The sequence below is a fragment of the Panulirus ornatus genome, chromosome 19 (assembly GCF_036320965.1).
Source record: "Panulirus ornatus isolate Po-2019 chromosome 19, ASM3632096v1, whole genome shotgun sequence".
In the NCBI taxonomy this organism is placed as follows: domain Eukaryota; kingdom Metazoa; phylum Arthropoda; class Malacostraca; order Decapoda; family Palinuridae; genus Panulirus; species Panulirus ornatus.
This window is the reverse complement of record NC_092242.1, coordinates 61,481,247-61,493,315: the sequence shown is the minus strand read 5'-3', so window position 1 is coordinate 61,493,315 and position 12,069 is coordinate 61,481,247. Positions and strand designations below refer to the sequence as shown.

The window sequence follows — 12,069 nt, the reverse complement described above, 5'->3', positions numbered from 1 at the left end:
AATCCGGATTTTAAGTTGTATGCAAACCATCATGTAATCCACTTTTTTTTATCCACCTATAAAGCTACCTAAAAACCCAATAAAAGCATTATTTCTTTGTTAGATGATTTTTTTATTACAATGAGTCGAGAAAAATATATCACAAAAATACATATAACTAGAAAATGCTTAAAGTTCTCTTGTCTTAGATTTTGCCTTGATAACTATCCAATTACTTATCAAAATCTTTGGAAATAAGAAAATCTTTTAGTTGTGCTAGTTATATCAAATGAACATATAATAAGTAAAAAACCACTTAGTAGCTGTATCAAATAAATATATATTAGGTCCAAGCTGTAGTAGAAAATTGTTTGTGTGATTCGAAAAAAAAATATATAGGTTGAGCTGGCATAACCTCACTGCACGAGACCTCCTTTACAACGAGGAGCGGAACAGCGACTACAAAGTTTTCAGGTGTGTAATATCATTTAATATATGTTCAAAGCTCATCCACGGACACAATGTATCGCCAGTACAATATAGTAGGTCAAAAGTACCCAAATCTTGTTCAATTGGATAAGTGAACGCGCAAATAAACCTGTTGTGCAAAGGAAATCTGTTTTAAACATTTGTGAAAGTATGAAAGTCCCTTTTCCATTATACCACACAGGGTATGAGCTAAACATGTATGTAGATGACTTCTAGAGACTGTTTATAACTAATCCGTCTTAGATAAAGTGATAATGGAGTTATTGATGATAATGTGGATCATATCTGAATCCGAGTGACTGACCCAAACCCGCCTCCTCCTCTGGCCTTCAGCTGATTGTCAAAAACAATATTGCAACATTAGTGGTGAAGATATTGATAATGCTTCCTTAACACCACTCCACCGGCTTTAGCACCGCGTCACCACTGGAAGGTATATGTATCATTTGAAATCCACTGATAAGACCAGGTCAAAGTAAAATTAGAATTAAAGATTTAGGAAAATAATGATTTGGAAGATATCAGTATGACTGAGTGAAGAGAGACGACCAGGATAAAGCCTATGTAGTGAAGGTGTTCCCATAACTGCTACTGGTCTGTGGTACCAGAATGTGTTTAAGTTTAAGCTCTAAGCAAGTATTTTAGGAAAATACAACCTTTAACTGCTTATGAAGCTGAGAAAATTTATCAAATGTACATGAAGGTAGAGATAGATGGTTGATTTTGTAGCTTATTAAGGTTTTGAAGGATAAAAAAATGTTTATTAGTAATCATTCTTTTGATATACTGCCTATAGGTTTTCTCTTTGTCATGCTTACTCAGAAGATCAAGGACAGTGATGCAAATTATAGAGGACAGCACATACAGAATGACAACTTGAGTGAGGTGCTTACCCTTTTGTAGAATTTATGCAGTCACCAGACTTTGTCATAACATTATGTGTGTTTGTTGTGGAGAACTAAGTCAGTACACCTTTCACCAGTTTTATTGAATGCAGCATAATCTCTTCTATTTCAGGATATCTTAAACAGATGATGGATGTAAACGTAGAATTAAAACCTCTTCACAATGAGCAAGAGATAAATCAGCAGTGGCTAGAAAAGATGCTTTCACAGAAGTTTGGGTGCTCTGTGGCTGTAAATTTCTGGAGTTCAACATTACCCAGAAGTGGTGAAGGATTCTTGAGTGAAATTGCCCTCGTGAATATAGAATACACAGTTAATGACAATAAACAGAAAGAGATTCGATTGGTGTTCAAATTTTTACCCAAGGATACTAACTTGAAAAGTTTTTTAGCGAATGGAGGTTTGGCTAAACGTGAAGTTGAATTCTACCACTTTACCAGTTCCCCAAAATTTCAGGAGGTTTTTCATAAGACTGGAGTATCCCTCCCGGTACCTGAGGCCTATTATGCTGGTTTCACTGAAGAAGCCATAACAATTGTTATGCGTGATCTTAGTGTGGACAAGTACAAGAGTGTCATTGTCAGAGATGGCAGCACTCTCTCTCAGACTAAGACTGCACTGCAGGCTGTTGCTCTTGTCCATGCTGCTGGAGTAATCTACTTACAGAAACACAAGCAAAATGATGGTTTAGGTGCTTTGGCAGCTGACTTCAACACAGATTTTATGGACCAATTCTTCATACCTAATTTGAATACTCTATCAGAGATGTATAAAGGGTCTTCCCTTGCTAAGACCTTTAGGGCACTTATACCTCTAACGAAACAGATCCGCTCCACCTCCAAGAGATACCCACTCTTGAATACTGTTGTCCATGGTGACTTATGGGCTGGTCAGTTATTGTACTCTGAAGATGAAAGCTCAGCAAACTTAATTGACTGGCAATTTTGTCATGTGAGCAATCCAGTTAGTGATATAATGTCCATGTTTTTCATGAGTAGTGATCCAGAAATTTTTGAAGAGAACCTGGATGAGATTTTAGAGAGTTACTGGCACACTTTCACTGAGACTGTTACAGCTGGTGGAGCAAGTGTTGATATAACCTTGGAACAGCTTATGATTAACATTGAGGAAATGTGGATGCATGGTTTCATGGTCCTAGCAGTCAGCATTCATGATTTTCTTAGTGCTGACAACATCTCAGAGAGTAGACTCTTTAGAGCCTTTAACTTTTTAGAAAAGAAGGGTGTTTTCAAAAGATTTTTGGCAAAATTTGGAAACCAGGAAGAGGCATAATAATGAAGTGAATGAATACTGTTATCAAGATTTAGATTATTTTCATTGGTTGGAAACCTTGAAAATGAAAACACATTGTTGATTTTTAAGTGCATGGAAAAAGAAAAAGAAGTTTTATTGGACTCAATTAGAAAATTATTAATTTGTTTATTTAATCACACTAATATATATGTGTATAAGATTGGTGTTAGCAGACTCTGCCAGCATGAGGTGACACTGCAAGAGCAAAGTCAGTTTCAATGAGACTGTCTCTTTATTAGCACACAAAAAACAATACTGCTGTGGGCTGTTTCATCCCAGAGAAGCCCACCTTAATTTTTCTCACATTTGAAGTGCTGCTTGAAGCAGCAAGAACCTCGTTATAGGGGTCTAAGGGTTTCATGATAATAATGATATTAATGATAAAGATAATGATAATAATACTGAGTATATAGTTATATATGTGTCAGAAATTAAGGGAATGACAAGCAGGGAGTCTAAATAGGAGATGGAAGGATGGAGCAAAAAATGCAGGATGGTGTAAGGCATACAAAGCCTTTGATGGAGGGAATTGGAGTGATGCAGTATGCAGGGATGAAATGCTGTCTGTGTGTTCAACCAGGGTATATGAAGTGGCCAGAGGAAACTATAGAGAGGTATGTGGGGCTTATCTCTGGATTAGGGGCTCTGGTATTGATTTATTTTATACGTGACAGCTAGAGTGGAAGTGAAGAAATGAGGGTATTCTTCATCTGATCTTGTTACTACCTTGTTGACACTGGAAATAGCAAACAAGAATCAAATAAAGAAGAAAGAATAATGTAATATTTATTTTTTCATACTTATTCTCTGTTTCTAATGTGGCAAGATAGTGCCAAGAACAGGTGGAGAACAATCTCATTGACATACATTCACTTTCTAGCTCTCATGTATAATGCACTGAAACCAGAGCCTACCTATCCACAGCCAAGAAAACAGCCTTTCAGTGGTTTCCCATGACAGGTTCATATCCCTGATTCACCTCACTGACTACATTGACCCCTGTATACCACATTGCTCCAGTTTGCTCTACCCATGTACGTTTCACACCTTTCTCCATATTGTGGCCTCAATCACCCAAACCATCTTTCATGCCATCCTTTCACAGCCTTACCAGTTACCCTCTCTCCTTGTTCCCTCCATTTCTGACTAATCCTTGTAATATGTACAAAACATTTCAGCACATCCTCTTCAGCTCTCCTAACATACTTTTCATTCTACTACATATCTTTCTTACCGTATCATTTCTTATTTGATCAGCCCTCTTCACATATTGTCCTTAAACATTTGTTCCCAACACATCTACCCTTCTTCATGCTTTTATATGTAGGGCACATCCCTCCTATTCATACAACACAATCAAGACTACAGAACCCTCAGACATACCCATATTTGACCTTACAGACAGCAGCCTTTCTTTCTGCACACTCCTCAGTCTGCCCAAGGACCTTAGCCCCTTACCCACCCTATGGCCTATTTCTGCTACCAAGGTTCCATCCATTGCCACATAGACTCACAGGTATCAAAAACTCTCCCATTCTTCCAGGTTCTCTCCATTTAGACCCACACTCCAACCAACCTGTCTTTGTTCACCACTGACATTCACTCTCAACTTTCTCTTTTGACATGCTTCCCCAAACTCAGAAATCAGCTTTTGCAGTTTCTCACTCGAATCTGCCACCACAGTCCTGTCATCATCAGACAGCAACTGACTCATCTCCCCCACTCACCCAATCCCAACAGAATGCAGATGTGCCCTTCTCTTCAAGACCATCAACTTCGCCTCCTTCACCACCCCCTTCATGAACAGGTTAAACAACCATCGTGACATAAATTAATTTTTCCTTTCTTTGTCGATGTGATTTCCTAATATAGTGTGTAATACATTAGTCATTATACTCAGAAAAACTATGTAAAGTTTGTATAGTATCATATTGAAGTTTTGTATAGGAATAAAAAAGATTTAGTATTGGGTGTTGTTTATAATGCTTATAATGTTTATAATTTGTATATATAGACCAGTTGCATGTCTAAACATATGTAAGTGATTCTAATTTTCCTTTTTATATGTATAGTAGTTAAGAAGACTCTGTACTGCTCATGTTCCTCTGGTAAATAGCAAGTTGGTGGCAGGCATAGGAGTAAAACAGAGCTTAGACTTTACTATGTACGATCCTTGCAAACACTGTGAGATGAAATATTTACTTTCATATCAAAGCATTTGCAAGTGAAAATATATGTTTCTACTTTTTTTTTTTAATATAGCTGTTAAGGAGATTCTGTGCTGTTCATTCCCTTTGGTAAATGACAAGGCAGTGGAAGGCACAGGAGGAAAACAGTGCTGAGACTTTGCTGTGTACAATCTATGCACACTTTTTTGTATGAAGGTAAATACTCAATACAAAGAGTATTTCACAATGATATATGGTTCACAGCTAATAATCTAGCTCCCTAGGCAACCATAATGATGTTAATTTTTCACTTAAGACATAATGCAATCTGAATCACCTACATTATGCTTTATTTCTACCATCTTATTATCATAATGTTTTATGCCCAATGATATTAGGCTAGCAGTTCCAGAGTTACAGTATAACAGAAAAAACACCTCAGGAGTGAGAAGAGGATAAAGCATGTGTAACTGATCCATCCTGTAGTATTGATGATAGAGTAATGGTTATAGACAGATATACATTACACAGATAGATGGTTTTGGAAATGTAATATACTAGTTTTTCGGATTGTGCTACTTAAAAACTGCAGATGTTTTGTATTTATTTTATGACACAGATGATGTATAATGATAACAGATTGTCAAATGAAGTTTAACTTCCCATGGAAAGTTTAGTATGAATTTTGAATACACAAGAACTCTTCTCAAATACTGTAACTATTTTTCACTCCTTGTTTACAATATAGTGTCAGGAGAAATCTATCAATAGGAGAAAGAGGTTAGATAATATTGTGTAAGAGAATTAACTGATTGCTTTTTGATGCTGTTAACAAATTCAGGCTGTTACTTGGGTTGAATGGATTGATGTTAGAAAAGAGCTTGTGCTCCTGGTGTATTTTCTAGTCATACTTATGTTATTTATCTGTCAATCTAACTGTCTATATTTCTGATGCCTGTTCCCTCTAGGAGCATGCTCAAGGGGGTGGCCACAACAAAAGTCTCCATAACTGGTGAACTCCAGCACCACTAGGTAGCCTTTAGTCCCTCACTCTTTGTTAGCTCTTTGTGATTACCTACTTGTGCAGTATGGAGATTGAGTTATATAGTTGTTGAGTCACTTCTCTTGACCATTTTCTTTCATATACTTTTAAGTTTAAAACTGCTTTCACTGTTAATTGATTGGCTTGTTTCATTCATCCACAATTCTGGTACTGTACTATGAAAGTACTTATTTACATCTTGTCAAACAAATTTCTTGCTGTTTCTTGTTATGAACTCTGGTTGCTTTATCTTTGCATCTTTCAGAGAACTCTTCACTGTTGACATCAAACTGCTTTAGAAATTTGAAAATTGTGATTGTCTCCTTTTACTCTTTCTCTTGGGCAAATTTATAGCCTCATAGTGTAATTCAGCTGTTGTATCTCTGTTATGCTACCATAGATTGTTTTTTATCAGTTATTTGTGCCTGTTTAAATGCACTGATCAAATTTAAGATATGTTTTAGTTCTGGTCTAATGTACACTAAGAATAGCTAGCTGTACATATTTTTATCTGTATATATATTTTGGATCACAGTTTTTACTTTTACAGTGCTGCTTAGGTAGTGCTCTGGTGTCATTTTATGTGTATGCCTGTGTGTATGAGCATATGGATCCTTCCACTCATTTATATATATATGAATGTGTGTATGCATTTTTGCTCATCAGTTCTTATATATATCTGTCATGGATATATGCATTTTGTTAGTGCTGTCTGGGACACTTTTGTATTAAAAAGTTTATTGAAAGGTGAGGGTTGAGGGCTTTCCCATTGTGATATGTGTTTATATATAATATTTGTATGAAGGTTTATGTGCTGCATTCATATAAATTTTTGTTTGAAAACATATTAACAAGCTTGTGTTTACATATTTTTACCTATCCATAAGTACTTTTAAGTGCTTTATGTGACTAGTATGTTGATATATATTTAGGTTATCATAAAAGTATTAAACACATACGCAAACCTTACTGTGTACATTTTCTTATATTTTCAGAATGGAGTTTTGTAGCATTAGTAGATTTCTTGCTACTTTTTAACACTTCAAACTCTTGTCTGTTAGAAAATGTTCTTTTTTTTTGCCAGGGAAAATGAATATCTAACTTCACTGCATGAAAGAATATCTATTTGGAAGGGAATAAAGGTCTTATATCTGAGGAGCCTTCTCAAAATTGATTAAGAATCACCTGCAAGATGTTGCAGGGATCTATAATGGGGCCATTGACCCTCATGATCGGTGTGAATAACTTACCTACCTGAATATGGTTGAGGATTATACAAATGTCATGAGAGAAGGAAAAAGTGATGAGTTACATCACCTTACAAGGGGACCTAGACAAACTTTAAAGTTGGTCTGATACCTGGTTGATAAAATTCTGTCAGAGTATATGCAAATTATTGAGAATGGGACACAGTGAAAGAAGACTTGATGTTATACTGTCCAACAGGAAATATGCTGCATGAATCTGTGTGTAGGAGAGACTTGGGAGTCAGCTTCTTTCCTAACCTGTTGCCAGTCTCTAAGCTTAGATGAATAGTAAAGGAGACAAACTGTCCGCTGGCAAATAGTAAAATTGCATTCAGGTACATGGATAAGGAAACAACAAACAGGTTGTTCACACTTTAAATGAGGTTACCTTTAGCAAGGCTGTATCATCAGTGGATGGAAAGGAGTACTTATCAGGGACATTGTTGCTCAAAAGAAGCCCATCATTTCCCTCCTTCCATGTGAAGAACAGCTTCAAAACTGCAAGTGCACCAGAAAATGGGGTCCTAGGGTTATATGATATATATACCTTGCCCTTATGCTCTAGGAGCTCTGTCTATGGAGCTTCCATAGTGCTTAAGATGCCAGTCATGTCCCCTGGACAGAATGATAGGTCATGGATTATGGTGTTTTTGTATGTGTGTGAAATGCAAGCAAGAGAGTTTAGGAGTAAGTGTTCAGTAGGGAAGCTGCATCTTGGACAGGAAGGGTCTTCTGTTGAATTGGTATTTGTAATGTTGTAGAGATGGCTGGTGTCTAGAGGCAAACAAGAAAGTCTGTTATATAGGTAGCTGAGGAGTATACTTTTAATGGGTATATGTTTAGTGCTTCTCAGGTCATTTCAGTGTGTATATGTCTTGTTAGTACGAAATGTTAAAATATGAGATGGGTATGCTTTTTATTTCTGATTGGGAAGTTGTGGTTAGTTATGGAGTGGTGTGGATGAGAAGGGTGTGGCACCATTGCAAAGAACTGAGAGCAAAGAATATTGAGGAGGGAATGTAATGAAAAAGTCTTTGTTTCACTGTGTAGGGGCTGAATGCTTGTGGTAGTTAAGCAATGAACATTTTATGTAGTTTGCAGCTTTGTTATACAGTATTTTCTTTTGGCAGAGTGAATGACCAGGCAGGGCATAGTTTAGGGTAGAGCTGATGAATTGCTTGTAAAAGATTTATCATTTATCATTTGTTGTCTAATTGCCCTAGGACCTCTTGTTGAGAGAGTCCTGGTGTTACCAAGGTCTTTTTTTTTTCCCCAGAAGCTCCTACAGCCTGAGGCTGCACTACACTCAGTGGAAGAGACATGGTTGCCTTTTCTGAAATAATAAGTTCTTTGATGACACTGCACTCTGTTTTTCAGTGATGATAATAAAGCCTCACCACTAGTGACTTTTCACAATCAGTGTAATTCCCTTATACCATCTGGGGCCCCCAAATCACTTTGTAAGCTGGTCACCTTGTCTGAAACTGGTGTAAGTTAGTATAATGAGGGTATTTTATATGTTGCTTGTGTTGATGTTTTTGGTGTAGGAAGTGAATGTCACACACATGATATTTACTTTCCATGCCTAAAACAGACAAAAGCAACACGCAAACTAAATGACTTTAGATCACTGATTGGCATTAGATTCAGGCAAGAAATAGAATTCCTCAGCATTCTCGACAAACAATGCATCTGTTCCACTCCAAACTATGCCTCATCAGCATGGTCTTCCTCCCATTCAAAAGCTGATATATCAAAGCTACAAACCACACAAAATATAGCACTTGTAACAATCACTGGCTGCATAACAACTTCATATACTCAGCACCTACGCAATGAAACAAAAATGCTCCCATTACAATCCCACTGCAACATACATGGCTGGCCTTACAATATAACAGCACTAGACCCTTCACACCAAAACTACTCCATCAACCCCAGGTAGAAATAAAAGACTTACCCCCACCTCATAATTCAACAATCTCTAATTAGAGCTTCTCACCCCCAGCAATATAACACCAATAAAACAAATACTTAGTGAAATGACTAGGCAAGCACTAAACAACATAAACAACCGCCCTCCTAACTCAGCCAAAAAGTTCACACATCACAAGCCACACTCCCCAGACACGTGGAAATCACATTTACCCATCTACACCATGGACATCACTCATCCCTTCAACACCGTTTCAGCATATCCCAGGACCCTTTTTGCCCACGATGCAACTACTACAACGTAGGCACCGAACACTTATTGCTCAATTGCCCAGCACTTCCCGCACATACGCACATGTACTCACACATATATAATTTATGAACTATGACCCGGAGCAGTGAACGTGGCCGGTTTCCTGATCGCTGCCGGAACCTTATAAAGATGGATGGGACTCCTGGGGCAGGATATATATATATATATATATATATATATATATATATATATATATATATATATATATAGTATACTTAATCGCTGTTTCCCGCATCCGCGAGGTAGCGCCAGGAAACAGACGAAGAATGGCCCATCCACTCATATATATATATATATATATATATATATATATATATATATATATATATATATATATATATATATATATATATATATATACATAAACGCCTATACACGCACATATACATACACACAGACAGGCATCTACATATATACACATGCACATATTCATACTTGCCTTCATCCATTCCTGTCGCTACCCCGCCCCAAATGGCGTCCGAGCTACGTCTCTTCCTTTTATATCAACTGACTAATATCTGTTTCTTGTATCTCTCCTGATGATGTGATCATTACACGAAAGTGCACTCGGGAAGTTACTATGTTTCGTGAAGTAGAAGGAATTTACTTATCACGCGCCCTAGTATTTGGTCAGTGTGTGCGTGTGTGTGTGTGTTTGGTGGGGGGGGGGGGGGATGTAAAATCAATATAACTAAAGACATTAATGAAAAGTTTGAAATGGGTGTTGTGTAAAAACACATTGTTCCTGTTGAGAGCTTAAATCACTTGAGATATATGGAGGTACAAAAAAGTATGTTTCATCATGAGATCGGGGACCATTTTTGAATACATATGAATTTTTGATATCATAGACTAACATAGCTGATGGCGATAATTGCGGAATTTTATATGTGTAAATTATGCCTTTCGTACGAAGATTTTGTAGTTGTAAACTTATATCAAAGTGTTTAGGGAAGGTGGTGAAAATTGACATGGTGTTTTGTTTGGTCACCAGTACAAACCACAGAAGCAGTTAGATCCACAGTATTTTTTTTTTTTTTTCCTTTCACGAGACTACATAATTGTAAAAATTGTAAGAATATATCAATCATCATTACTAACAAGAATGTTTATTACCTTGTGGGGGTGGGATGAGTAAGATGCACCCTCTCTCTATTCTCCTGAATACGGTTCCTTTACTGTAACCAAAATTACTCGAGTGACACAATTACACAAATGTCGAAAACAGCAACGCACTGGCAAAGGTCCCTTCACCCATGCTGGTGCAGTTATTCATTCGCATACTTGAGATCAGTTCCTTCTTTTGTATTCAAATTGTATAGTATCTCTGCATACAGTTGATGATTTTTACTTTATTTTCTGCTATCCTGATTTTTTTTTTCTTTGGCTCTGTAACGGTATGTCCAATTTCACCCACTGGGAGAGACAATCTCACTGTCGTTGGGAAAGACATATGTGGAAGTAATGCTTTCAACTCACTATACTGGAAACATTTCTTTACCGAAGTCTGCTGTACTTCACTTCTGTCCCTGATGTGTCTATGCGAAATATATCTTGTTTTGCAATCAAGAACATCTCTAGGTGTTGTGGACATATTTCAGATTCACACTGGAAAAGAAAAAAAGATCATGGTTACTGCATCTTCTTCAAGCAGAAGTGGCAAGTCACTCTCTCTGAATCATTGCTTCGTTCTTCAAAACCGATTGAAAGTTGATTCTCTGTCTTTCACCGCCATTGAAAAGAGAAAAAAGAAAAAGGCTTGCGGTGACCCAAAGCCTGTACAGATTATTAGTTGCGTGTTATATGGCTATGATGGTAGTGGGTCTATAGAACTAACGCACTCTAAAGGCACCAAGACTACATGCTCCTTGTAAAGGAGTGTTTAAGCTGTTGGTCAATAACCTACAGTAACCCCAAAACCTGATACCATGAGTTGGTGCATTCAGTCACCCATGGAAGCTGCTGATGGACTGAGCCTCCCCATACAGTAGTGAACTGATTCGTCCCCTTTATTTTACTTATACTCTCCCTCAGGCGGTGACAAAGGCACATCACCTCCATACATTGGTACAGAGAACACTACCATTTTGTATAATGGTGCAGTTCCACCTCTCCTCTTATAGTAGTGTAGGAGCTGTCTCTTAGAATATGGTGGTACAGCGGCCGTCATCATGGTAGATGGTGGTACAGTGCCCACTATACACTAACCACTCCATGGTACACGACGGTACAGTGACACATATACTCTAGACCCCTTCCATAACACATGACGGTACCGTGGCCTCTATACATTGGACCCCTTCCATATACGTGACGGTAAAGTGACCCTCTCTATAAGGCTCTCCCTGGTACAATGACCTGTATACGCTGTGTACCATGCCATACTTAGCAGAAGAATGAACATATACTGGTGACTGCAAAAGCCTACCAGGTTATATTTGCATGCTCTTCTCTCCCAGGCTTTTTATATATGCTCCTCACGATCAAACTGTGCTCATGGGCTCTTCTTTCCCATCCTACAAAGCATGTTCCTCTCCCATGCTCTACATCTGTATGGTATCATCTCCCAAACCTTACTGACGTAATCTTCTGTCCGACATCATACTATCTACACCCCTCCTGTTTTTTTTCTCCGTAGTCGCTACTTACCGTCCAATGGGACGGAGGCCATCAAACA

The 12,069-nt window shown here is 37.7% G+C and overlaps 1 protein-coding gene across 3 annotated transcripts; it reads left to right on the top strand.

Moving 5' to 3' along the window:
* Window positions 1-394: 394 nt before the first annotated feature.
* On the top strand, window positions 395-6,751 carry LOC139755565 (uncharacterized oxidoreductase dhs-27-like). 3 transcript variants are annotated; one of them, XM_071674039.1, is made up of 2 exons: window positions 395-453; window positions 1,486-6,751. In XM_071674039.1, the coding sequence occupies exon 2, from the start codon at window positions 1,500-1,502 to the stop codon at window positions 2,664-2,666; it is 1,167 nt and encodes a 388-aa protein (XP_071530140.1). In that variant the 5' UTR covers window positions 395-453; window positions 1,486-1,499; the 3' UTR covers window positions 2,667-6,751. The 3 variants fall into 3 exon arrangements, with proteins under 3 accessions (XP_071530140.1, XP_071530138.1, XP_071530139.1); XM_071674037.1 differs by lacking the exon at window positions 395-453 and adding an exon at window positions 791-901; XM_071674038.1 differs by lacking the exon at window positions 395-453 and adding an exon at window positions 913-1,353.
* Window positions 6,752-12,069: the final 5,318 nt, after the last annotated feature.

Excerpts from the sequence above, each read along its gene's own strand:
- LOC139755565 (XM_071674039.1), top strand. The coding sequence starts at position 1,500 with ATGATGGATGTAAACGTAGAATTAAAACCTCTTCACAATGAGCAAGAG.